This window comes from Opisthorchis viverrini, assembly GCF_000715545.1.
Source record: "Opisthorchis viverrini unplaced genomic scaffold opera_v5_4, whole genome shotgun sequence".
Classification (NCBI taxonomy): Eukaryota; Metazoa; Platyhelminthes; class Trematoda; order Opisthorchiida; family Opisthorchiidae; genus Opisthorchis; species Opisthorchis viverrini.
The window spans coordinates 685,557-712,131 of record NW_008751660.1 but is presented as its reverse complement, the minus strand read 5'-3'; the positions used below and the strand labels follow the sequence as shown (position 1 = coordinate 712,131).

The following is a 26,575-nucleotide window of genomic DNA, read 5'->3' as shown; positions in this document are numbered from 1 at the left end:
GGGCACAACATTGACCACTGTTTGGCCTAAAACCGGTGACACGATCTATCGGCCTAGAGCGGCGAACCGTAGGCGGGGTAGCGATAACTACCTGAACAACAGCGCGAACTGCTGATCACGTGGTGCTTTCGCTTCCTCCGAGCACTGTGCCGTGTTTGATCACCGCCTTCCTTACCCGGTTTTGAGGTGAAAGAGTATGTTAACCTAGGCGCAAGCAACCACCGCTACTACGGAAATGAACCGCCCCAATCCGGTTTTTGAATAAGATCAGATGAAGAAACTGTGTACGAGTAAATTTCTACGAAGTTCGAAATATATTAACCTCGGAAGTGGCTCAAGTAGAATAGTTTCCAGAGCCTAACTCGCATTCATTGCTTCGCCGTCACCTTTTGTCCGGTCGTCAGTCGTGTTTCTCGCATCTGGATTCAATCTCTTCCTTTCATTAGTGTCCGGTGACGTTTCTGTTTTTTTTTCAGCGTCGAGCTGTCCTGTTTCCGGAATGGTAGTTCGCGGCTTAGTGCTTGCAGAGTGGGTCGCGAAGCGTTCCCAGCCCGTCTGCGTGTAGCGCTTCTATCCTCCAAATTTGGAAGTGTTAAAATTTGGGACTCCCAGTAACCAATAAATCCAGTGGCTCCACAAAGGGAGGCAACGAATACTGTGCTTCCTCTTATAGGATACCATCCATTAGGTCTCCGAAATACCGGACTGTCAGTTTGAAATTACTTGGAGTTCTTCAAATAAGTTTAGTCCCCAAATTCCATCAGTCGTATTTCGTACATGAACACTCATCTCCAAATTAAATTGTTGCTAGTAGGAGACATTGTTACACTGTTGGTACAAAACCACACGTCACGTATGTACATTATAGCAGTATGGACGGCAGATCCATTTCAGTCGGTCGTTAACGCCAAGTCGACTTTTAAATGAGTGCTAATCGCTGCTTATGAAATGCCGTATTTACGATATGTTCTTCTGTAAGCTGGTCACCTAAGCAAAGTTCTGTAAATCGTATATTCGAGTTGCGAACAGACGTCAAGCTGTAGCACAAAACCCAGGAATAAGATGGGTTTGTGCTGTAATTGAGTAGTAATTTGTGAGACAGCAAATGTGTCCCCAAAGTGGATATTTCAGATCAGATCCACACGAAGCGATTAATAAGATGGGTTTGTGCTGTAATTGAGTAATAATTTGTGAGAGAGCAAATGTGTCCCCAATGTGGATATTTCAGATCAGCTAAACTAAACAAAGTTAAATGTCCACACGAAGCGATGTGCAGAATCCGTTTCCAAGATAAACTTCAAGCACTTGAATGGAAACCGTAGGTGATGGATACTCGTGGAGGCTCTAAAGGGTGTGGAAATTCTTTCAAGATGTTGGATGAAATTGGAGGTGAACAGCATGAGTAGCTTATAGGGAGTCTTCAAATATCGAGAAAAGCCAACAGCACTTTATCCTACGGAAACGAAATGTAGTGATGTGCGACGTGTTCCATCTATCCTCAAATGTAACCGGCACTCTATGACTTCTTTCTGGTGCATAGGTGTCTGCCTGAAGTTTAAACGCTCCATACAGCTTCCGCCCAGGCATGAGCGATAGGAAACTACGATGTCCAGTCAGCCCAGGGATCTTTCGGTTAGTGGCTTATGCCTAATGGTAGACAAGAAAGGCTCGACAAAGTCCCGCCAACCTATGGTCCTACAGATTCAAAAATGAACCCACACTAGAGATTCCAAAAAAAAGCTCAGTCACACACAGTTTTCTGTTCTCACTGGGACTAGCCAGTTAGGCATGGACGAAGTCGACCTGACTTCAGGCTACCGAACGCAAGGCCGCAGGTTCGTCGAACAGTCTTAGGTGACCGGTTGCATGCTCAGCTCATTGGTGAGCATCACGCGAAGTACCAGTGGTTGGATCCGGCATGATCATTAAGTTGAACCAACAGAGTAATCGGCTTGGTGTAGTTATTCAGGTACGTGTACATGACAGACCGGTAAATTTTCCCGGCACCTTTTCCTTGTAAGCCAAACGCGCAACGGCACGAACTTACAAAGCTCTAAAAAATCGTCCAACTGTAACATCCTTTCGGTGCCTAGTTGCCATGCCACCCGAAGAAAGCAAGACGGCTGGGATACTGCCGGGCTGCCCAAGTCTTAACAGGGGAAGTTGGGAGACAGAGGTCGGGGTCGAACCACGAACCTTCCGGTCAGTAAATTCGCGCTCTAACCGCTTGGGCCATCTCACCCCTCCAATTTGAAGCTGACTAGTGATTATGTAAGCGCTCTAACCGGGTTGCATTGTGTCGGGACGCACCCAGACGTGGAAAAAGTACATGTACAGAGAGTGACGCATCCCCAAGGTCACCATCGGTACGACACGTTCAGAAAGCAGGTGCGTTGGCGGAGTTCACCAAACATGGCTTAGCAACATATGACCAGCGTAGTGGGCCTGAGATTGTTCACGACCGGAACATCGCCATTGGCTGTACGGAGCGAACAAGTGGACGACCATATTCGACCATTTAGTCATCCTATATATTACGCAGACGCTCCGTATGTTTTGTCCTGGAAATACAGCCGTGTCCCCAGTTACCTGTCTTCTCCCTATCGCGTAGTCTGGCAGACTCAAAGCAGGCGTAACCCATAGACGGCCACCCACGATACAATGCATTGACGAGTGCATAAATGCGAAACTGAAAACTTTATTTCACGAATTGACTGACTTGGATTCGGGAGTTGACAAACAAGCAAGTGTTCCATATATAATTCAATCATGGAGTACCTCAGCCGTAAAACCGTAAGGAATCTTGTCAATCAGCGAAGTACTCAAAGCCCTATGCCCTTCCTATCCCTGTCGGAGACTCGAGGAAACAGTTAGGTTGCCTCTGTAAGATGCTTCTCAATTTCGTACAGTTAGTTCCGGGCATCTCCCTATGAAGGTCATCCTTGAAGAGTGGGGAATGAGATTTCCCAACAAACGGAGCTTCGGTTTACTTTGCGTGGTCATGTGACTATTTGCCCTATGAAGGTCATCCTTGAAGAGTGGGGGATGAGATTTCCCAACAAACGGTGCGTGGTCATGTGACTATTTAGGTTCAGCTACTGATTTTACCTCAGCTCACTAAAAGGTATCGATTCTACGTGTTTATGAGGTATGAATAAACATAAGGTTTCTGTAAGGAGCGTTTTTCTGGCGGGTCTGGGCGAAAAACGGTTGACTGACGATATTCCCGATTCTTCACTTCTAGTAACCAGTCAGTCAGTTCTCAACTATAGAACGTGTAACCGCTGCTAAGATTTCGTTCATTGAGGATAAGGAGAACAGTGAAGTCAGAGCAATGCGTCGGAGCCGGTGGCCCAATCAGCTCGTTGCCCGACATGGCAGGAAGTGGGAAAGCTACAGTCAAGGCAATAACCCGAATGTGGGATAGACATATGAAGGTCATTATCCACTAGCTTATTTCGTACCGAGGTCATCGTCGGAGGAGAGAACAGCTGGTAATACGACTGAATTTACGTGTGGGGATTTACATACTTCGTCGCCAAGTACTGGACTTCTAGCAGCAGAATATCCATAGGCGGCAACTTGTAGTCTTTGTTTAACTTGTCTCAGTGTGGTCTCCAGTTGGTGAGATCACTTCGTTTGAGATTCTTATGACTGGAAACACTCCCGCCGAAATTGCAGAGTTACATGCATCTTATCCCGGTTAGTAATTGCTTACTGAATGTGGGTTTTTCTCAACAAAGGTACTTTTGTTAACTTCTCAGGGAGGTTTCGGAAACGTTTGATAATTTACTGGGCTCTCAGCACAGAACTGTTGGGTTTTAAACCGGTCTCACAAAACTTGGTTCATCTTGTTTCGACAATACTCCTCTTTCAGTGACTTTTACAGCGACCTAATCTAGTGGATCCCTATAGTTGTCTTAATTTACTAATCTGTTGTGAATTCGCTCGACTACTCCAACTTGCTTCAATCAAACTCATCCTTCCTTTCGCATGTTTCTACCAGCACCATCAAAATCATATTTTGATTGAACCAAATGTTCATCCGTCAAAGTCGGCTCACTTCGTTTGTGCTCCATCGGTTACCTCGTGCGCGCCAAAAGTTCGAGAATGTACGATGTTGGTCGTGAGTCCTTGGGAGGCGTTCGTTCCATCCGACAATGCCGTACCCGATCTAAAGGCAGGATAGGACGAAAACGATCGATCGAAGTACATGATGGCTACACTATGTCGTACTCCTAGCGAAGTACCTGACAAACTCAGTATACAGTAAACTGTATCCATCTAGACTACCAGGTAGTCGTGCAAGTTTACCTCTGGTGCGAACACCATTACTACCTCCGCTGCTGACTGGGTCAACAGAGATTGACTGACCCAGTGAAACATCTATCATACTGAACGTTACTTCTCCAAGGTCTTGTGTTACCAGGCTATTTTTCGTCAGCACCGCTTCATCGACTTGCCTTGCTCCGACAGACTTAGTTTCCAGCGATTCATTTCGTCAGTGGTTTGAACACTTGCTCACAGAATGGAGTAATACGGATTCTGCGCTTGACAATACGAGTGGTGATGTTTTGCCTTACGCCCTATCCATGTGATATCTAGCTGCGATATAAACGGTAAAATGTAGCACAACGGGTAGGTTCACGGCAACATAACTTAGAAGCATGGTGTAAGTCAAAAATACAGGCTATCTGGCGTGGCGAGATCACGCAGAGAACGAATCTGTCTACGCTTAAGCACATTTTATGCGAAAACCGCGAAATACCAAGAATACCGCAGTCAGGGTTGTTGAACAATGGGATGTTCAACAACACTGTGAACGTAGCAGCCAACCCTGTGGGTCTTCTGGACTCATGAGGCACCGATCCAATCCGCGAACTCAGCACAAATCTTCAGCTTTTGAACATCTATGGCTGACCGCTAAACCTGGCCCTGGTATCGATGTACACAGTTCACCGATTTGAGTGCAAACTACGTAGGACCGACATTACTTCCTGTGAAAACAAATTCGGATACCGGGCTAGTCTATATCGGCAGACATATGACAAATACCCACTTAGTGCTCCAGCAGTTCAGTTCAGTCCAGCTTTTCTGCTCACAGACTGTGTAATGAAGTGAAATAGTTGAAGGTGTTACAGCCTTGTTCACCGAGAATAAGAGCGATAAGGAAATGAGTCACGTCCTGGATGCCACGGCTCAGCGGCTCCTCAGTGACACTCTCATCTGGCCTCATCTCTGTGACCGTCATAGCCGCACTCCTATAAGAACACGAGATCGGGCCTCCTTCGTTGCTCTTCTTGTGCAGTCGTGTCATCTGGCTTCACGCAAACGTTTCACAGGATAGTAGCAAGACTTGCGCCTCCTACCTGGGTAGAGAAACAGGACAGCATCCGAATGCTGCCGCGGTCACGACAGATCTGCAAAACGACTCCTGGTGATTCTGCCAAGTCTCCAGGTTCTTGATAGGCCAAGCTCAACCAGAAACATGTAGTTGTGATGTCTTCGTCGATCAAAAAATCCGGCCATTTAAGCACACTTAAAAGCTGACCCTGGCCCCTAAAAACGATCCCGAGTAGAACTACGAGAAATCGGTTCATTGGTAGTCTCAAACAAGATTAAAAAATTCGCAAACACTAGGACCGAGTCGGTTGCCCTGAGTGCTTTTTTCAATGAAACGCAAATTGATTGGCCTACTATGATGCTATGAAAGTAGTACAGTTACGTACACTGGTTACAACTATCTTTCTGACTTTTGCTACTTCTGTTGTTGACCAAACCACACGGAATATCGTAAGATAAAAACTGTTCGTCTATGAGAGACAACAACGAAGCTGTTTATTTGCATGATAATTTGTACAATACCTGTAACATTAGAACCGCCTACCCTGTGACGAGTGGTGGTGAGAGCGTCACTGAAAGGAAGGGAGTATGGACAAGCGATACCTGAAGTACCATGCATGCGTTGCCCGAAAACCAGCCACCCATCCCCGGCTGCTGTATGAAATGAGAACACAAAACAAACATCGACCCGTCGAGAGGCTGTAGGGCAGCGATATGCTTGAAAGCGTGCAATAACTGAATTTCCCGAACGAATCCCTTGCGTTCTTTGGCAAAAATACCTCGCTCATACTTGTATAAGGACAGAGAAAACTGTCAGTCGGTGCAAATACGTGCATCCTCCAAATTGAATACATTAACTTCTTTGTCTATCGCGCGAATGCTGATACCGTAGAAATGAAAAAAACAATGGTGATAAAACAGAGGGGTTGGTCGTGCATAGGAAAACAACATCGATAAAAGAACATATGACAAATACCCACTTAGTGCTCCAGCAGTTCAGTTCAGTCCAGCTTTTCTGCTCACAGACTGTGTAATGAAGTGAAATAGTTGAAGGTGTTACAGCCTTGTTCACCGAGAATAAGAGCGATAAGGAAATGAGTCACGTCCTGGATGCCACGGCTCAGCGGCTCCTCAGTGACACTCTCATCTGGCCTCATCTCTGTGACCGTCATAGCCGCACTCCTATAAGAACACGAGATCGGGCCTCCTTCGTTGCTCTTCTTGTGCAGTCGTGTCATCTGGCTTCACGCTATGCAAACGTTTCACAGGATAGTAGCAAGACTTGCGCCTCCTACCTGGGTAGAGAAACAGGACAGCATCCGAATGCTGCCGCGGTCACGACAGATCTGCAAAACGACTCCTGGTGATTCTGCCAAGTCTCCAGGTTCTTGATAGGCCAAGCTCAACCAGAAACATGTAGTTGTGATGTCTTCGTCGATCAAAAAATCCGGCCATTTAAGCACACTTAAAAGCTGACCCTGGCCCCTAAAAACGATCCCGAGTAGAACTACGAGAAATCGGTTCATTGGTAGTCTCAAACAAGATTAAAAAATTCGCAAACACTAGGACCGAGTCGGTTGCCCTGAGTGCTTTTTTCAATGAAACGCAAATTGATTGGCCTACTATGATGCTATGAAAGTAGTACAGTTACGTACACTGGTTACAACTATCTTTCTGACTTTTGCTACTTCTGTTGTTGACCAAACCACACGGAATATCGTAAGATAAAAACTGTTCGTCTATGAGAGACAACAACGAAGCTGTTTATTTGCATGATAATTTGTACAATACCTGTAACATTAGAACCGCCTACCCTGTGACGAGTGGTGGTGAGAGCGTCACTGAAAGGAAGGGAGTATGGACAAGCGATACCTGAAGTACCATGCATGCGTTGCCCGAAAACCAGCCACCCATCCCCGGCTGCTGTATGAAATGAGAACACAAAACAAACATCGACCCGTCGAGAGGCTGTAGGGCAGCGATATGCTTGAAAGCGTGCAATAACTGAATTTCCCGAACGAATCCCTTGCGTTCTTTGGCAAAAATACCTCGCTCATACTTGTATAAGGACAGAGAAAACTGTCAGTCGGTGCAAATACGTGCATCCTCCAAATTGAATACATTAACTTCTTTGTCTATCGCGCGAATGCTGATACCGTAGAAATGAAAAAAACAATGGTGATAAAACAGAGGGGTTGGTCGTGCATAGGAAAACAACATCGATAAAAGAATATGGCATTGTACTGGTGGTTAAACAACGGTTGTTGAAGCCAACGTCCAGAAAGAGGTTGTAATCACAAAATCCCATAATGGCGCTCAGGATGTCAGCAAAAACAAGTGTAGGGAGGGATACGAAGTCAGTTTGCCGAAAAACAAGAAAGCAACGTCCGCGGAGGGGCAGGGACGGCTATTTGTGCACATGATTCTCGTGAGAGAGAGGTTTGTCTCTAAGTTTTCGCATCAAAAACAAACGTAAATCATACACATCATTACGTAACAACAGGAGGTCAATGGATCAGCAAGAATCTCAGGAAGAACGTCAGTTCACCAAATTCAAAAAGAGAACAGGAATGACTAATTCGAGGCTAGGGAGCATGTCGGGACGTGAACTGATACGGTAAGGTCGTTTAAACATGAGGGTAATTAAACAGCTAAACTGCTCAACGGCTGGGAAGTGGAACCAAAGGTTTCGGTCACATGTACCTGAGGCGCGCACACAGACACGCTGGTGACAAAGGGGAGGAAGGGTAGTGTATGGATCTTATATAACAAGTGCACATGATATGGAACTCATCACAAACACAGAAACTGAAAGGGAGCACTGTCGCCAAGATACTCACGTGCTCCAGTCTGGATAATGACGAGATCTGAGACAAAGGCTGGACAACTATGCGTTTCAATGCATATTTAGTATTCTGGAATGGTCACGAGGGACGAGATATGAGTAGTGAACCGAATCCTCTGTCGCCGTTCATGCCGGAGAGTAGATGGCACGACAAAAATGGCGCTGTCTTTGAAGGCGCTTGGAGTGATGCCAGGAAATACGAAAGACAAGGTAACCCTGGGGGCTCCCGCAGTCTGGCACTTGTTGCATTTTTTTTGCAGACAGACGAGGGATGTTAATTCAACGCTGTTACCTCATCACCCAATCTCGTCTGATAGTACTCCGTTGGTCGTGGAACTGTCCTCTTCAACTATTGAGATTTTAGGCAATGAAGAATGCTCCTGTACAGATGATTCTGCGTCCATCGCCGAAACGGGTGATTCCTTCGCCATCTGTTGTTGCTGTTGTTCTTTCTGTAGTTTATCCAACACGCATGAGGATGACTCGATTAATCCGGTTGCTGAATCAGTACTAAGCTGATCTGGAGACATCCGGCTGAGTGGAACGGGATCCGTTGGCTTTTGTATCGGGTCGGTAGTTGTTGTGGTTGTTATAGTCGCGGCTACCGATGTCTTGATACCGGTTAATGGGAAGCTGCTCACTTGAAAAGGTAATTGAGTAAGAATCGGTGACGTTCCGACCAGAGGTTGTTCACTCTGGAGCAGGAACGGGATAACTTGCGCGATGGAAACGGATCCAAGAAGACCTAGGAAGAGATAGAAAAGAAACTGTAATTTATTTCCGTAGGACGAGGGCACGAAATAAATCAGTATCAACACTTGCTCGGAAGGTAGCAGTGAGAAAATTAGTCCGCTACCCAATCAGTGCAAGCTGCCTTTTAGGGAACGAATACAGCTGATCGGAACGTGAAAAATAAACTCTACGAGCACAAGAGCGTTCGTATGAATCTGCAGAAAAGCGACGACTCGGAGACACAAATGTCTAATATTTTGTCGATCAGTGTTTAGGGCTGAAGAAAATGGATCTAGCGCACATCCCTATCTTGAGATCCCCATCCAGAGAAACGGCAGTTGACAACACGACTGAGTTTACTAGTTCGAAGTTTCACACAATACTTCAAGGCTATCGTCTGACTGACTGTACTGGAAACGTATCCATTTGATTCGCTTGTGAACACAGAGCTCTCATACTGCGAAATAAGTAGTCTTATGAGCGCGACCCATGAAGAATGACTAATTTGCTCATTGGAGGCAGGCAGCTTCTCCAGAAAACCGTCCGGCGCGCCTCACTAGTAATGATCGGATGACCCCACTGCAGAATACTGCGGAGACACTGTTGGGCAAAGTCTAGAAGTTTCCTACCACCTACTGGCCTCACTCATGTTGAATTTTCAGAAAAAAGTACAGACTACGCAAGCAGGATGCGAATGAGTAGCAAAATTGTCCGGGGATTTGAACCGATATATTGCCGCTCACTGAAGGCCTATTACAACCGAACCCAGCAACACAGTGTGAAAGTCACACCAAAGTTGTACTCTATACGCTTCGGCCGATCCCTCATACCGCCTTCTCATCATATCGCCCAAATGCATCTTTCATGTAAGATCATTGCATTGTATGAGAACGGACGCAAACAGCTAGTTTGTGCCAAGAAACCTATCAGATCTACTGATTCTTCGAGTTGCCACATGGGTGGAGCTCGAACACCCAGACCCACTGCTCAACTAAGTCGATGGGCATCGACTATTCTGATTAAATGTCTAGCACGTCGTATTGACTTTACTGGGTCTACTGCTCCTGGCCCATCTTTCCTTAACTCATTTACTAAAATTTGGGTGAACATCGCTTTACCGTCCATCTGGATATCTTCTATTAAATGGAACCGCTAGGTATCGGGTTGCCTCCTCCTCTTGCTGACATCCACCTATTGTTCATGCCTGACTAGTGTACAAGTGCGCTAAACTGCCCACTGCGAGCGGACTGGGTAGCTAGTTCTGACAGATGAACGTGCAATGGCACTTCGCTGTCACACGGTCCTCGGAGTGAAAAGCGCGCGCCATCTGACAATGTCGAAGCCATGTATACCTAACCTGACGAGATGGCCCAAGCGGTTAGAGCGCGAATTTACTGATCGGAACGTCCGTGGTTCGAATCCGACCTCTGCCTCTCGACTTCCCCTGTCTAGGCTTGGGCAACCTGACAGTATCCCAGCCCTCGTGCTTCCTCCGGGTGGCATGGCAGTTAGGCGCCGAAAGGGTGCTACAGCTGAAAGAACCTGACGAGTGCTCCATCTGCGCAATATTGCGGTGTAAGCATCTGGTTCACAAGTCAGTACGTACAGTAGTCGCAAATTGTACGTTCTTTTTTAACGAACCCCAAGTGAACAAGTAACCTGAGTTAAAACGATTGATTTGCACCTGTTTCGTTAGGCCACACCAACTGTAAGTTAAACGTACATCTTGACTGACGTGATAGGACCGAGGACTTTCAGTGGAGAAGTCAAACATGGCACCTTACACTCTAGTGTAGAGTACAGAGTCACTCATGCCACGTCAAATAGCTGAACACTAGAAGGATAGACGACGCAGATCAATTTAATGGAAGATCTGTTTACCTTCGAAAGTATACACAAAACTAATCAACGTGAAACAAAAAAGGGCACAAGAGTATAAAACAACCTTTCATGAAAAATGACAAAAGACCATTTGTTGATAATACCCGGTTTCGAACTTGAAAATCATAAAATAGAAACATTTTCTGCTTGTGATCAGTGTCTACGAATAAATTTACGAGACGTCTGGAATGTCCTCCAATATAACTAGCAGGAAAAAAGAAAACGGATATGCGAAAAAATATGGTGCAAAAAAACGAAATCACCGTTTAGCGAAATGCACTCATTTGCAAACTAATTTGGTTTTTCGAGAGGCTCAACTGTAACCCAGCTGAGTCTCCCGTTTGTGATGTTTCCAGGCAACTGAATGTGCTGCACCAGGCCGCCTCATGTTTCAGTCGCTACGATGTTCGAGATATCGCGATACATGTATATTTGTAATGCGCTACTCATAAGATTGCTGAAAATTCGTCGACAGCCCACGACCGGTTTCGCCCTTCTTGGGGCTCATCAGGTAGGTGCAGTCCCCGAGTTTCCGTCAACCTCATGTTCCACTTGAAACCAAACTGCACAAAATTAGCGAAATACACTCAGTTGCAAACCAATTTGTTTTTTTTGCAAAAACTCTTGTAATTTGGAATTATTGGATGTCGCAAGAAGAGATGAACACGCACGAAGTTTAACAGAGTACGTTACAAGCGAACAACGGTACTTTCAAGAAATCGGCTTCCAACTTCTGCAGTAAGAAGTAAACCCGCAGATGTCGAAATTTTCAAGATGTTTGACAAATTTTGAGGTTTTACGTGCTTACGCTGTCAACAGCGCCCTAAAACGCTGCACAGAAGTCAACGAAACTTAGCGTCTAGGGTTGTCTATCATCGAATGCTGGAGACCATCATAATCTAGCAGCCGATTGTGGTTCATTATCTTGATTGCGTCATTCTCACGTCAACTATCTCAAACCTATTACCAAACGCACCCCTGTGTGTGCGTGAACGGATCAATAGTGCGTAGTTTATCATCCAATCACAAAATGCTTTGCATCTGTAATGAATAATCGTACTTCAGCAGCAGTGCGTTCTCTCCATTCAACATTCATTGGACAGCTTCCTTCTAAGGTGGTCATGTTCCATTTTGTACGCTGTCCACTCTTAACAGTGAGTTGAACGATGCTACTCCATAGCAAGCAGCCAGCACAATCCCATTCAGACAGAATTGCCTAAGCCAATGCTTTTCTCAATGCACACAGTGAACATTTTGTGACGTGTCATCCACTCAATCAATTCCTCCCGCATCGTAACACTTTCAGATCCATAAACTCACATACACGATGTAGGTCAAAGTGACTCAGGAGCATTCAACAGACACGGTTCGTGTGGCCAATTAAGCGGTCCGACTGTGGATCACTCCATGGCATTGTTGTGGATAGACGGAGGTTAAGTGGCTTGTGATAGATAGCACAATCAGTACGTACTTATTTATATCTCAAAGACGAATTTGAGCGAGTAGCTGTCTTCAAGAACTTCTACCAATTGGCCCACCAAACCGAGGCTTTTATTTTATCGACAAAGTTGAAACTATTTTGAGGTCGTCATTCTCCTTCCAAACTGCAAAGTCCAAGATACAAAGTCATTCCAGTAGCTCGGCTGACGCATTTGGCAAGTCGATAATTTCGTTTTTACTTGGTGTATTGGAAATACCTGAGTCACAGCGAAAAAATGAAGTTTACCAAAGCTGGTGAATTTAAGTAGCTCAGCTATCAAAGCTGTGCACACACTCTGTGAGCAACTGCATTTAGCGACGAGTATTCGAGCTTTGAATTTCCTAAGTTAAAGGGGTACAGAAAAGGTGAAACAGCGGCTTAATTTAATGGATATTTGCGCACTATGTTTACCCAACAGATAATCTCGAATTTGTTAACATCCCTCGCATTCCCAGTAGAGCATTCCATCGCTTCGGCTTTCAAAAGTGCTATGCATTTGAAAAGACCACTTTGTCCCGAACTCGCAGGTTTCAAAGTTGGGTTTTCCAGCAAAAGGTTGGACTGGAATAAGACCAGAAATTTTCGACCCTACTACTCCCCACAATGAATCACATGATAGGCGAATGCTATCTAGCGTAGTGACTGGTGATGATCAGGCTACGGAGAACTAGGATGTATGAATGCGAAGTTTAAATTCATTGACTATTTTCGGTGTGCGTTCGTGGGACCGAGTGAGCTTGAAAACTGAATTACCTGATGAATCCGGAACATAGCGAAACTACGTGAAGATGAGTCAGGTTCTTGAAGGTCACGCAGGCTCCGCGCAAACCGACTAGAGTCTACTGACTATGCCCAGGAGTCGAGCGGCTGGACAACTTCGAATATCGACCATTCCCCCGTACAATAGAAAATACTTCGATACGTTAAAATATTGGTCCATACGAGAGAAGTACATTTCAAATGGACTCAAACCAATATGGTAGATTTCTACAAAACGCAACCATCTGGCTTGAAAGACAATCGGTTGGCAAATAAAATCAAGGCTTTGGTGGACACCTTTGGTCGAGCCCTATAGGCTGTCTTCACGGGGGGTGGTCACTGTATTTCGAAATCAGCTGGCACTGGAACAGGAAACTAGTTGCACACGCTGCGGCCAGTGCCTAGACATCCATAGCGAAAAAAACTGCTCACTTGAGAAAAACGCCTCCTCCAAATCTTTCGGATCCAAATATCGCAGAGTAGACAGAAGCTGAGTGAGCACCAGACCGCGTTGTACCATGGTTTTGGTAGGGCTGTCACCGGAATCTGTCCTGTCTTTTCCGCTTGTCTGAACTGTGAGAAATTCCGCAAACTCGCTAAGTACACGTGACTCAAGTTCGGCGACTTGCTGGGCCAATTTGATATCTCTCAAACCGAGACATAAGTGACCTTGAATAAAGTGGAAAGGAAACAAAGACATCAAGCTTAGCAACGAACATATACCGGCATGGATCGGGCTTCTTAGTAGCAAAGGAGACATCTTCAGTCTGCCTAATTCAGATAGATCTTGATAGCTGCCTCATCCTGACTACTAGTTCGAACTTATAACCAACACACATGATAAACTAGTTGAATAGCTAAGGGCCACATCTGTGTGCCAATAAAAGGGCTGATACTTCCAAGGAAAGTACAAAAACCACAGCATCACGGCCATCCTTTTAATTTAGGAAAGCCACGCGGCGGTAAAGTCGAATGTACAGGACGTGAGAATTCTCGTCCTGTAAACTGAATAGCCAAGTCATTCAGAACGCAGACGGTAAAAAGTGGCTTGCAGCTGAAGTCATGCCGAAGGTAGACAAACGTCCGTTTACAAACGTGTATACAATGGGCCTAGGCAGTGAAGGGTTTTCTGCTGATTACGGCTAATGTTCTTCAGCCCACTGGAGAGGGAGGGTGAACCCGCAATCATACAGTGCACGGCGGTCTATTTCATTATTCATGGTGAATGTAAGTGAAGATACAGTAATGTGTGAATCTATCCAGATAAAAACGCACGCCAGCATCAACTAGCTTTCTTCACGCGTCGGGCTAGCCGTTTTTTGGCCACTATGAGGATTCCAAAAAGAGATTGCGTGGTTCGATCTAAAGATGCATTTTCACAGTGCAATAGCGTTCAGGACTCTCTGGAAATGTTCTCTTCCAAAAAACCAAACACCCATGGGAAGAGCTTTGGATGGCGACGTTGTCTATGCTTATAGGTTTGCCTATCCAGAGAGACGTAGTGTGATGTGGCCGTCCGAATGATGCCTTCCAATCAAAGGCTCACGAAGCCTCGTGGGTTCCTTGCAGAAAATAATGCTACCGGTGACAATATGCCTATTGGGTCTAGTGCACCAGGTGGACGCAATCATCTGAAAATATTTGAGCCAAATTATTTCACCTTAAGGTTCGAAATGAGCGTCACCCCCCGAGCTTATCACTTGTTAAGCTGTTCTTGTTATGGACCGTGTATATGGTAAAACTCGGTTGATAAGCTCCACGATAGAAACCGTGCGTTAGGGGAAAAAGTCTTACCTGAACCTAGAACGACCATGCAGCGTAGATAGCTGTATTCATCCGCACTTATGTTGGCCTCAACGAACTGAACTAGTAACCGATCAACCAGCTCGACCACGGCGGATGACGGTGAAGGTGCCTTTGATGGTCTCACGGCATCCGATGAATGAAAGGTATCTGGTGGATCCGCTGAAGAGTCCAACAACTTGGCATCACCGGAAATTCCGTTGAGTTCTGACTTCCCTGTCGTGGTGATAGGCTGGCAGAGTTCTGTAAGGCACAAATTCACCAATGGGCTATTAGACTGGAGTTCGTATAAGCTATAGATTATCCAGAAATGCAATGGATGAACACCTCTTTCGTTGGCACGAATTTTAGACGACCTATGGTGAATTGTCAAGTCGGAATACGACATATTAAGAGGAAATGCAAATTTGCCATCGGAATTACTCACAAACTGGCCTTCAACCTGCACCTTGCCCCAGAACCCCAACACTCGGGGAGATTTACCTCGACTTCCCATGAGGTTGCGCTATGGGTTCCCAAGTATCTCATCAATGGTCTGTTACCTTGTGGTCCTGTAGGCCAAGTTATTCACACTGACCATCTACAGCTGACAAGCTTTAGCTCAAGTGAATCTGACCATACAATGTGCCGACGTACCAATCGCTCGGTGATGCGAGCAGCTCCTGCTAGATTGTTTTTGTTTATACTACTGACATTTGATAGTAGCATAGCGATCAAATAGTTTTGCATCCCCAGCCGTTCAAGTGGCGCCCCATCGGCGTGCCACTCCACTGGGACTGAGTGCACTCGTTTTATGCAAACACCGTTAACTGATAATACATACGTAATTTGTAATGTTTCGAAAAAGAAGACTAACTAAACCTAATACGTTTGCACTTCTTTACACAACTGTTTTCAGCAAACTAAAGGAATATGCTGCCCGACCTCATCAGTAAATGCCACGTGCTTTTATGCGTGTTTGGCATAAAGTGAATGCTCCTCACGACAGGGTAGTTGGTTAAACCCTTCAGAACAGGTTATAACAATGAACTCGAAGTATTGAAGGGTCTTCTGTCTCGCACCATCCGTTTCACCAATTCACGTGCTGGACGCAAACCATCCCAAAGGCGCCTGAGTCACAAAAGTGGTGGCGGTCGAACTCAATCGTATTGGCAGCTATTACCTGGACTGATTATTCGAAAACGAGATATCGTTGTGCATGAGAACCTGGTGACTGAGGCAGACCTTCATCCAACCGAAATCTAGCCCACAAAAGTGAATGCAAAACTACAACTGAGCGATATATGAGGCACACCTTAGTTTGTCCCTCAGCTGAAAGCCAGTAAATGAACCACCGCTGTAAGCAGAGAGGAGGATTACGAAAACTGGAAGCGTGCGAGTTACGAATAGCTAGAACATAATTACAATCAGAATCCTGTCAGGTGATGTTAAGAATTGTTACTCAAAAAGTGATCTTCACTATTTTCAAAAAAATTTGGAAAACTAATAAGTTGACGGAGGGAAAATTGGACGTTTCAGTCTACCATCAAGAAATCAAGCGGCGTTGGAGCTCCATGGTAGGAAAACGTACTTTTCTGTGGGGAACAATCCGCCTCCGGTTTGAGGACGATAGCGGGTGAGGAAATAGAGTGGTTCGACGCTGCTTTCGAATCCGGCGGATCATCTTTCTCCAATTGCTTGAGCTGTTGAAACGTCTGACACAGACCAAGGACGAATAAATCGGACCAAGAGACGGCCACCAGATCACGCTGCGCCCAGATACTGTGTGTAACAGCGGGGATGAAGATGATAAAGAATTAGCTATCGGCTTAGCGTAAGACTCGGGTGGTCCACACCACAATATATAAACGAGGACAGGCAGAAAACGCCAACCTGTCCGGCTATGGAACCGATTCTGTGCATAGTCGCCGTGCCACCATTGGGGTTTCCCCGCGTGGGTTCGGATCCCATCCCCGTCGCCAATTATAGTAACGGTATTTTCCTCAGCTTAGTTCTCGGTCTGAGCCTCCCAAGCTAGCGTTCACGTCAAAACAACCACCAAAGGTGCACAAGGTCTATTAACACCCAAAACGAAGTCAAGAACAGTTGTACAGCGCTTCGTATATATAGCGTAAGCGGTTATAACTTTCTGCAATTTCCGACGCGTCCTGGATGCGCCATTGGCAACCGGCATCTGGCCAATACTGGGTCATGATTGGCTGTTGGGTCAAGATTGTTGACCAATCAGATCTCGTCTTGATGCCGGACCGGCAAGCGTCCTGAATTCTGGGCCAACCTCGAGCGGGCCAGGCTTCTCGGCCGTAGCAGCGCCTAAAGACGTGCGGTATAGTGGGATCCGCGTGGATTCCTGCCAAACACACCTTAAGAATGCATGAAGACTGATGCATTGACAGATTAGCCGAGCCCAGACAGAACAAATCAAAATGTGAGCGGCAGGTTCAAGCTGAGTATCTCTGAGTCATGAACTCATGCCCTAGCCCTTAAACACCTCAACCATCTATCCGGTAGTGACCTCACTGCAAGTTGGCATGAATCTTTGATTTTGTCGCAGTGCTCTAGTTTGAAAGGTGCTCTTACTGTCTACACTAGAAAAAAGGAGTTCGAGATTCGCCCTCACAAAAGCCCATATACTCGCCCGGACCATTAGCCGAACTTCGGTCATTGATATGCGAGGCGAGTGTTCCTCCACAGCATGTTAATGTCCCCTCAAATCATCGCATCTGAACAGGTAGATATGTTTGATGGATGCGCATATTATGAATTACTGTGGAGGGACACGCTCTCTATGAACGGAAAAGCAAAGCTTCGAGCCGTACAAAGTGAACTAGAAAAATAGGGTTAACTTCAATGAAAAATGACACTTTCGTCAAATAGAACTTACGGTAATCGTTTCAAGCATTTGAAGCGGCTCAACCAATCGACTGTGAGGAACAGGACACGTGACGCCAATTCATTCGACACGCTAGCACTAGATGTACGTGTTGATCGGCTGAGGTTGCAAGTGCGGATAACGTCAGGAGTGAGCTCGAACACGGAGTTCATAGCTGAATGGCAAACAATGGGCCCATCAAATGAAGTAACTGCACTTGGCTCCGGAGATTCAACTCGGGATTGCGTACCAGGATTGGGGCGGTTATCCACGCCGGGCGGATACAGGGATTGGTCGATGCCATCGGCATCACCATTTTGTTCCTCCCATCGTGGTCGACGAGGGGATCCAGTGAGTTCTGGTGAAGATACACCTGCTTTTCGTTTGCGCAACCGCGTCATTGGTGGCTCATCAAGCCTCTCCACCGTCTTATTTGGATTGGAGATGGGTACACAACTGCCCACATTGAGGCCTGGAGAGAAAGTGGAGAACGACAACACCTTGAGCAAACTAACGCATACCCAAAGTTAAGTGGAGCTATCGTAAACAGGCTAGTAGATGTATCTCGTGTAACGGAAACGGTATGAAAACCGTTAGAAGATTCAGAGAACTCGCTAACTTCTGAAGTGCGGATCAACCACGTAACCCTATTGCTAGTACAGACCAAAGTACCGAATTCAAGCCCAATGCGATGGGTACTATGTGAAAAAAAACATGCAATGAAATCGCATAAAAATATTGAAAAATATTGAAAATATTCACTGAAGTGGAGGACCTACGATAGTGTTCCACCGGCGAGCGTAGGAAATGACACAGACTAGTTGATTACAGCCGAATCGATCGGTCCTTAATCAATAAGTTTATAGTCGGTCTCATTAAATCACGAAGAGTACCATAATTTTAGCAGATCCGTCCTGCAGACGGAATCAACCTATGCTTAAAAGACGAAAAGCAACCTGCATCGTTTACATCCTTGTCGGGAACCATCGGCAGTGCATGTTCGGCGATGCCCTGGGGATTAGCTGGGTTCCGGTTGGAACACTATGGCACAGATAGCTAATCAGCAGTGTGATTAACATGCACCTAAACAGAATATCGTCATTCAGCTGTAACACCCTTGCGGTGTCTAGCTGCCATGCCACTCGGAGTTTGCACGAGGGCTGGGATATTGCCAGGTTGCCCAAACCTAGACAGAAGTCGAGAGGTAGAGGTCGGGTTCGAACCGCGGACCTTTCGGTCAGTAACTCCGCGCTCTAACCACTCGGATCATCTTTTAGTGATACGGTTCGTGTCACGTGTCTCCCTTGGAAGGACATCAAAAAAGGTAGACCCGGGGGACCTGCGGGATTTTCTCCATTCCCAATCAGATTGCTCATAATTTGTGGGTCGATCCGAGTGGTCCTACACAATTAACCACTGAGGGTATTCAAAAAATGAACTGAATTCCCATCTAACTGGATCAAAGGGGTTAACCATGGCAGAGTAGAAGTCCACGAATGCAATAAAGGCACAAAAATTGGGAGTATATACCTCCAAAACGAGCCAACTATCCGCAACCGATCAATGCGTCGCTGTTAGGGGTTCAACACAGATTTGAAAATGACGGGATTCCATCATAAAAACACTAACAACCCCTATACACCGCGCAAAGCGAGAAGTGAGATATGTGAGAGGACTCGTTTCTATGGGCATGACACTCACCTGTAGACAATGGTCTTTCAGGTCGCGCGCTTTCCGTAACAGTCAGGTTTGGAGGAGTGCCCCCAGATAAGCGCCTCCCGAGCAGATTTAGTAGATTGGTTGCTCTGTTGGGTGGTGCGGGAGGAACAGAGGAAACAACCGGTGAAACGGTTGGCGCAGCTGTCAAAGTGACGGACATTGGAGAACTGAAGGTCAGCTTCGGCTCCAATGTCGTAGGGACGACGGGTGCTAATTTCAATTGGTTTCCAGGTGTGGTCAAACTCAGAGTTGCAGTACCACTGCCGTTCACGCCCATCATCATGGCTATCAATGCTTCTAACGTATCGGCCTGACCACTACGACCGAGCTGACTTGTCTGTAAAGGTGGTGCTGCAGGTTGTGTTTGTTGTGAAGGAGCTTGCGACGGTGTGGAAATAGCAGCCGTCGCTTGACGTGATGGGACCACACTGGTATCACCACTCAATAAGTTCGAATTATCACCAGACCCAGATGCGAGACGTTCCAACAGATGAGTAAACGTTGCTCTGGCTGGATTGATAGGAGGTTGTTGTGGTGTTGTTGCCGCAGTGTTGTTCAGTGACTCGGCTGTCGTCATTAACCAGTAGGTGTACAACGCGGCCAGACTGCGGTCTTGTGAGGGAAGGGTAATTGTTGACGCGGTATCCTTACCAACCACAGCGTTCAGTGCGGCCTTTGTTAACTCAGTTAGCTCAATGTTTGATGGAATGGTCAGCTTGTCCAGTGTGTCTGCTACGGATGGCGTCTTGTTGATAAGCGCAGGGTCCTTAAACGCAATAGAAGATTGAACAATACAGTCAACACCGGAAAGAAAACAAGACAGATATTTTTGCTGTCTAACACGTCGCTGGTCCCAAGAATAAAAGAGTTGTTAGCAGCTATAACTGATGGTGTATTTGCCATTCACAACAACAGCGTCACCGGAGTGAAACCAACAAACACTGGCTCTTCTGAAAACGCTGAGTCTTCGGCATCTCATTCTCCAACAATCACTCATTCAGATAACTAAATCGGACTGGTAACAACAAGGCTTCTGTTATTGAGACCGCTAATAGAGTTGCAACCTTTTTTAGCAGAACAACACTCCTGCACATGCCTTTTTCAGCTACGGTAAGGCATTCTGAAATGAAGATACTCGTCTGAGGAAGCTCCCTCTCTCCAGGCGGATTACTATGTATGGTCGAGTATCTTAACTAAGAGCTAGCCGGCAAGTATGCATCGGTACCGAGTACTCACTTGCTGATAATGCTATCGCACCGACCAAATGATACACAGAATGGACCAGAATGATTTCCAGAAAGGCTTCCTAGTTCGGTGTTCCAGTTGACCAGCCGATCTGCCCGCCTAAAAGCTGATCAGGTCTGTGACCCGAGCAACTAACCCCGACCCCGTAGAGTAGTTGTTCAGTCCAAACTTCAGTGCTACCGCCAAGACAGCAAAAAATGCAAATGATCGAACAGTTTGGTCACAACCATTGGCAAGTTTATACCTGTTGTTCTGCTGTTAACCTTATGGCACAGCGAGAGAAATTAGCGACCGAGACATCGTGCTCTTATTGATTGATTCGTATGGGCTGAACCGTCACCAACACCATACGGTTGAACGTGTTGTCTGTTGCCTGTGTGCACGTCGAAACAAGTCCAACTCCAAATGAACCCACACACATGAAAGATCAAACAAAAAGCTCACTAGCAAGCTTAGGCGACTAACCAACGTAATCAACTCTGAGGGAGGGAGGGAGAGAGAGAGAGAGAGAGGAACCACATGCTCTGGTGATCTACGCAGACAGACACACAGACAGACGCACGTTGTAACCAACGTACATTCAGTGACACACTAACACACGCATGTACGCAAGCTAACACAGACCGTCGTACCAAACACGTACCCGTGTTTTGCAAGTCAAACCAGAGATCGGGGATGAATAGGTCGCACGTCTGAGAGGCGAAATCGACCGCTGCATATCCATCCCAGATAGATTCGAAAGTGATCGGGTTAAGTCGGACAAAGATTGACTGAGTTCAAGGCCTCGAGAATTGGTCAGACCGGATGGGGAGTTATCCTGCCTAGGTGTAGTTGTGAGGAGCTCGTTTTTGGGTCCGGATAATGGAAGTCGGGAGAGAAGACATGCTTGGGTGCCATCCAACGAGGAAGGGGTGAAGGAAATGGACGGGAACTGGTCGGCAGAAAATGTAAGGAGGGGTTGGGTTGTGCTCATCTGCGGGGAAGTCAACGTCACCAGATGAGTTAGGCCTGTAGCATCATTGTTTGTGCTGAAAGTCAGGGGATTCATCACACTCACTGCAGGTGTGGATTGGTGGAACTGGTCATCTACGTGCGGTTGAGGCTCGCCTGAATACATATGAGGAGCGGTATGTGACCCGTTCGTATGCGATGACCCTACAGGCGAGTTCTCGTACGTCTGGCTATCGTCCGACGCCGATCTCGGATTATTCAACTCGGACGGATGGCTCAAAAATTCCCCACCCTCTCCGTCCATCGACGGTTCCAGCTTGATAGCTTGAGTCTGTAACTGTGAAGACTCAGAGGAAGGTCGAGGTAATAACAGTCGAGTTCGACTGGGTGTATCCATTACCGACATGTTCGGGGAACTTGGTCCCCCGCCACCGAATTCGTAGGCGGTGGACGGTCGACGTTCATTCTGTACCGCCTCGGAACGCATACCCACAAGAAGACACTTCTGTAGGCGACAATACTGGCATCGATTACGGTAGGCCTTATTCACCAGGCAATTTTGATCACTCCTACACACATAGCTGACATGTCCACGAATGGAACGTTTGAAAAAACCCTTGCAACCCTCACAGGAGACAACTCCATAGTGTCGACCTGAACGGAACGGTAAGAGAGGGGATCAGACGGCATGTTTGTAATAATAAACGAGAGAGCAAGGTTAACAGACAGGGTTATTTATTAGGCTGTAAAGTATCGGATACCGTTCCAAAAACAAAACGACCGAGTCCTTCCCAAACTAAAACAAGGTCAACGAAGACCATCACGCAATTGATACAGCCGAAAGAGGCGAAGACATCGGTAACAATATATGGGTGATAAAAGCAACCACACCGTTGAGTATTTTGTAAGTGTTTGAGTGCGATGTACATTTTAGTCCTAGGTGCTCAAGCAGCTTAGGAGTATGCGAAGCTTTCCACGAAACAAACAGAGGCGTTTATTTACGAATGGTACTCTATTCACCACATCGTCCCCGATATTCCTGGCGGATACTGATCCTCTCGATGATACAAGGTATCGTTTAATTGAGTTTATCCTCACTCATCTACAGGCTTATGTACTCTAGAAAAAAAAATTGATCTCCTAGCCAGAGGGAGATTAAAAAAAAACAAAAAATTGATCTCCTAGCCAGAGGAGAGATGAAAACTAAGAGATGGAAACAGAAAAATACAAACTCCGTTGACTTGAGATAGTGCAACAAGAAGCGAACGGGTCCTATAGAGAAGAGAAGTCTGAGTAATCCCCATCGCAAAGAGATAATGAAACCCTGGATGTAAATGAACTAACTTAAGCGGTCAACACGAAAACACAGCACTCACCTGAGGCCTTATCACCGCATACTCGACAAGGTTCCCAAGAATGTCCTTCGCCGGCCACGCTTGCCACAGCATCTGTCTTACCGGTCATCCCCTCTAGCTTGTTAGAGCTATTCGATGTAGTTAGTGAGGTATTCGGCGACCGTGAGTGCTCGTTCGAAGTGGTGACCTCGTTCGACAGAAGGATACAGGGCGTCGAAGACGGCGTTGAGCAAGTACCAAAAGACACAGAAATATTAGGAGTTTGAGAGATGGTAGTTGAGTTAGCGCTCATGGGTGATGGAGATATTCTAGATGGACGAGCAAATGTGGAGCGCGTGGAAACCGTATTGGATACAGCTGGGATGATGGTCGACACACTTGGATTGAGCGTTTGAGATAGAGTCTCAGAACGAAACTGATTGGGGCCGCAGATTATTCGACAGTCTGAAAAACTGGTAGGTAACACGGATCCAGTGGATGGGTCATTTGAAGAACCAGATATGGTAAATTGTTTTTGTTGAACTGCAGAACTGGATGTCGCATCCAACAATTGCTTGATTAGCAAGCTCTGAAGCGCCATGGATAGACTGTCATCGGAAGACGGGACCGAGGTAGTTGTATTATCTGACGCGGAATTCTGAAATAAAAAAGTCATGTATAAACTAACTGGCTAGGTCGGTTAAGGTCGAACTTCAGTAGGGTTGACTTCATACCACATCACTAAAATATGGTCGCTAGAGGTCGGTGGTACACGAGACGTGCCATGTGACGTGCCATATCGAAATTATGTACGATACCATAATTCCAAGTATCAATCTCAGCCGACTGGTGGTCTACGGCTGAGTAGCACTAGTATTCGCCAAATACTTGGCTAACCAGGGATATCTCCGAACTGATTTCATTCAGATACTGGTTCTCAACCTATACGGTAGAGTCCCGGATATACTGTTCAGATGAATCTCCGTGGAATAGTGCTAGATAGCTCGTAATGCGTCAAAAACGTATGAAGTTATTAAATGGTTATTATCGTACGGTTTGACGCGGTATCTTGTCTATCCCGTGTTGGAATGATTGAACACAAAAATGAGGATGAAATCCGCAAAAACGGATGAACAAGTACCATAAACAAAGGTTCCGATCATTAGTTTCCTTAATCCATAACCAATTACTTGTGGGTTATGGGTACCTATCGGTTATTACAGTATTCGTAACGCTGTCTGAGTAGATCATCTCTGCTAGGCTGCCGGAAAACACTGGTACTGTGGAACAATGACGGTAAGATGCAACCAGGAAGTGTGGTTATTCCGAGACCGGAGAGTTGGCGCAGTTTATGTTCAACAGAGTAAAGGGTGGAGTTGTGTGTGTGCGTGTGCGTGTGTGTGTGACACATGACGTGAAACCTAGAATGTGCAGTATTCCACACTGACCTATCTGTTCCAGCATGCCACCATTAAGTAAAGACGCACAAACCGAAACGAGATCACTTACGCTACGTACGCACGTACGTTCACAAGTCAACCAAGAAGGTCACAATCATCCGAAGTTGCTACCACAACGGACTGTCAGGTGATCCAGTGAAACGCTTCCTACTGGATGCCATACTAACCGTATTTTATTTCATCAGCTCCAGGGTTAAGTCAGATCTCAATAATGAGTACATTGAGTGGGTAATCCAGTAGTTGAAGCGTCTATCGAGCGTGCTCACGTGATCATCTCTCGCATACGGTTGAATACCTAAATATGTTACTTAGTTTCGAACGCATTTGAATGAATGTGCCAGGAAGTTTTGGTGACATTTCCTTAGAAAGTGGGCTCCTGTCTTGCCAAGGGCGTATAGTGAACAAACCTGACTCAAAAGTTGTGAAATCAACTCGGTCGATAAACTGCCTGTGGTTGTGCCGGTCGAGTTGTTCGTGGTGGTGGCTGTGGAGCTTGATAGTTGTGCCAACGCCTCCAAATTCAGTGTGGCCGCTTGCGACGATGAATCACTGCTCACCGGTATCATGGTTACTGGAATACCGGCACAGTTTGCAAACGGAATCGGTAGTTTGCGGATGTTGTTACCGCTGCTATTGTTCAGCCGGGACAACTGCTGGTAGGCCGAGACCATATTCAAATTTTCTAACAATTGACCACGAACATTTGAACTTGCCGCCAGCGCAGCCACATTGGCGGCGGTCGAATCTTGCTCGTTTGATACAGTGCTATTCTGAGGGACTAGCGTTTCCAAAGCTTGTCTCAAGTAAACTGTGGGCAAGGCATTGTTGGTGCTGGTATTGCCGCTGCCTGTGCTGCCGCTGTTGTTGTTGTTGTTGTTGTTGTTGTTGTTGTTGCCACTCAGACTGTCCAAACCGGTTGTGAGTAGATCCAGGCCGCTTGTTCCATTGCTCATCGAAGTGGGACGCAATTGGGACAATGGTGCACCAGACAGAAGGGATATTAGCGTGTTAGAATCCAGGGAAAATGTATCCTTCTTCGACTCTGGTCGCTGAGTGTTCTAGACAGAAATGACAGGGGATGCGGATAAAATTAAAAACAAAAAATAAACTAAAAAATAATGAAAAGTATCAAGACTTCCGAGCCGAACTCGGCACGGATCTTATCATGTGGTTCTGTGTGGTTCATTATATGGAAAGTCTAAGGTTAAAAATTCCCATATTAAAAACAAGTAAATAAGTTTAACAAAAATGGGATCATAGATAATTGTTAGATGAGCAATTCAAGTTAAAGTGGCTGAAGAACCAGGGAAATGTGGAACTAAGCGACCCAATAGAGAAGCGATTTCCTCTGTTATGAAAGGACAAACATAGTGAGCAAAACCTGATCAACTGCACCGAAAAGGGACGTGCAGATGTCTACAGACATGACATTTCGCCATATGAGGCGATCCCAAACGGTGTTCGGTATACAACCAGGTGTCCTGGGTGTTGGGTCGCACGCAGTGAGTTTGTTGTCAACTCCTGAAGCAAATCAAAACTAGACGGAGACACTCGTTTCGGTCTCACTTTCATCCGCTAATGATGAATTAGATCTTCGAAAATAAAAAGGGAAAGTGAGCCATCCTGTGAGCAGACAAAAGCAGTAAACTAGAGGTGTGGACCACACTCTCCACGGGAGTCACAATTCAGCGATCACGTCAGATGCAAATGCGAAACAAACCTCATATGGAATTTTATGAATTTGTAGAAACCGGTTAGAACATCGGTGCTCGAATTAATAACAGGTTTGCAATACGCTGCAGCTTATCGCTGAAGGGACGTCAAGAACTCTCATTTCGCTCATTTCGCTTTACCGAACTTTCCTGACATGTTTTTGCGCTTGTTGTCGTTCAGACTCCGATAGACCACCCTCTATCCTGTGACTAACATAATTGTGCGTAACATCAGTTCAGGTTTGACGCTCTGCTTCGCCAGCCGACCAAAGAAATTCAATAAAGAGTTCAAGGCTGTTTTGTAAAGGCCAACAACCCAGAGGTCACCACCTCCGCTAAAAGTGCATCTAATTATTAGTTTTCCGTCTGAACTTAAAACAACGCTACACGGCTACCGTGTGATAACTGAGTCATCCTTCTTGCGGCGCGAAAAATTGCGCTT

At 46.0% G+C, this 26,575-nt stretch overlaps 2 protein-coding genes across 2 annotated transcripts in view; one reads left to right on the top strand and one right to left on the bottom strand.

Moving 5' to 3' along the window:
• Nucleotides 1-6,437: 6,437 nt before the first annotated feature.
• Nucleotides 6,438-6,710, top strand: T265_00409 (hypothetical protein; the record flags this gene model as incomplete). The annotated part of the gene is made up of 1 exon (XM_009164182.1): nt 6,438-6,710. One exon carries the CDS (start codon nt 6,438-6,440, stop codon nt 6,708-6,710), a length of 273 nt encoding a protein of 90 aa, XP_009162446.1.
• Nucleotides 6,711-7,084: 374 nt separating this feature from the next.
• The window catches only part of T265_00408 (hypothetical protein), a gene marked incomplete at both ends in the record, with an annotated part of 65,513 nt that continues 46,022 nt past the window's right edge, over nt 7,085-26,575 (bottom strand). The window contains 9 exons of the mRNA XM_009164181.1: nt 7,085-8,933; nt 13,473-13,709; nt 14,835-15,086; nt 16,414-16,604; nt 17,725-18,184; nt 19,414-20,197; nt 21,320-22,281; nt 23,004-23,619; nt 24,829-25,470. Of these exons, the coding sequence (XP_009162445.1) occupies nt 8,485-8,933; nt 13,473-13,709; nt 14,835-15,086; nt 16,414-16,604; nt 17,725-18,184; nt 19,414-20,197; nt 21,320-22,281; nt 23,004-23,619; nt 24,829-25,470 (4,593 nt within the window). The remainder of the gene's footprint in view (nt 8,934-13,472; nt 13,710-14,834; nt 15,087-16,413; nt 16,605-17,724; nt 18,185-19,413; nt 20,198-21,319; nt 22,282-23,003; nt 23,620-24,828; nt 25,471-26,575) is intronic.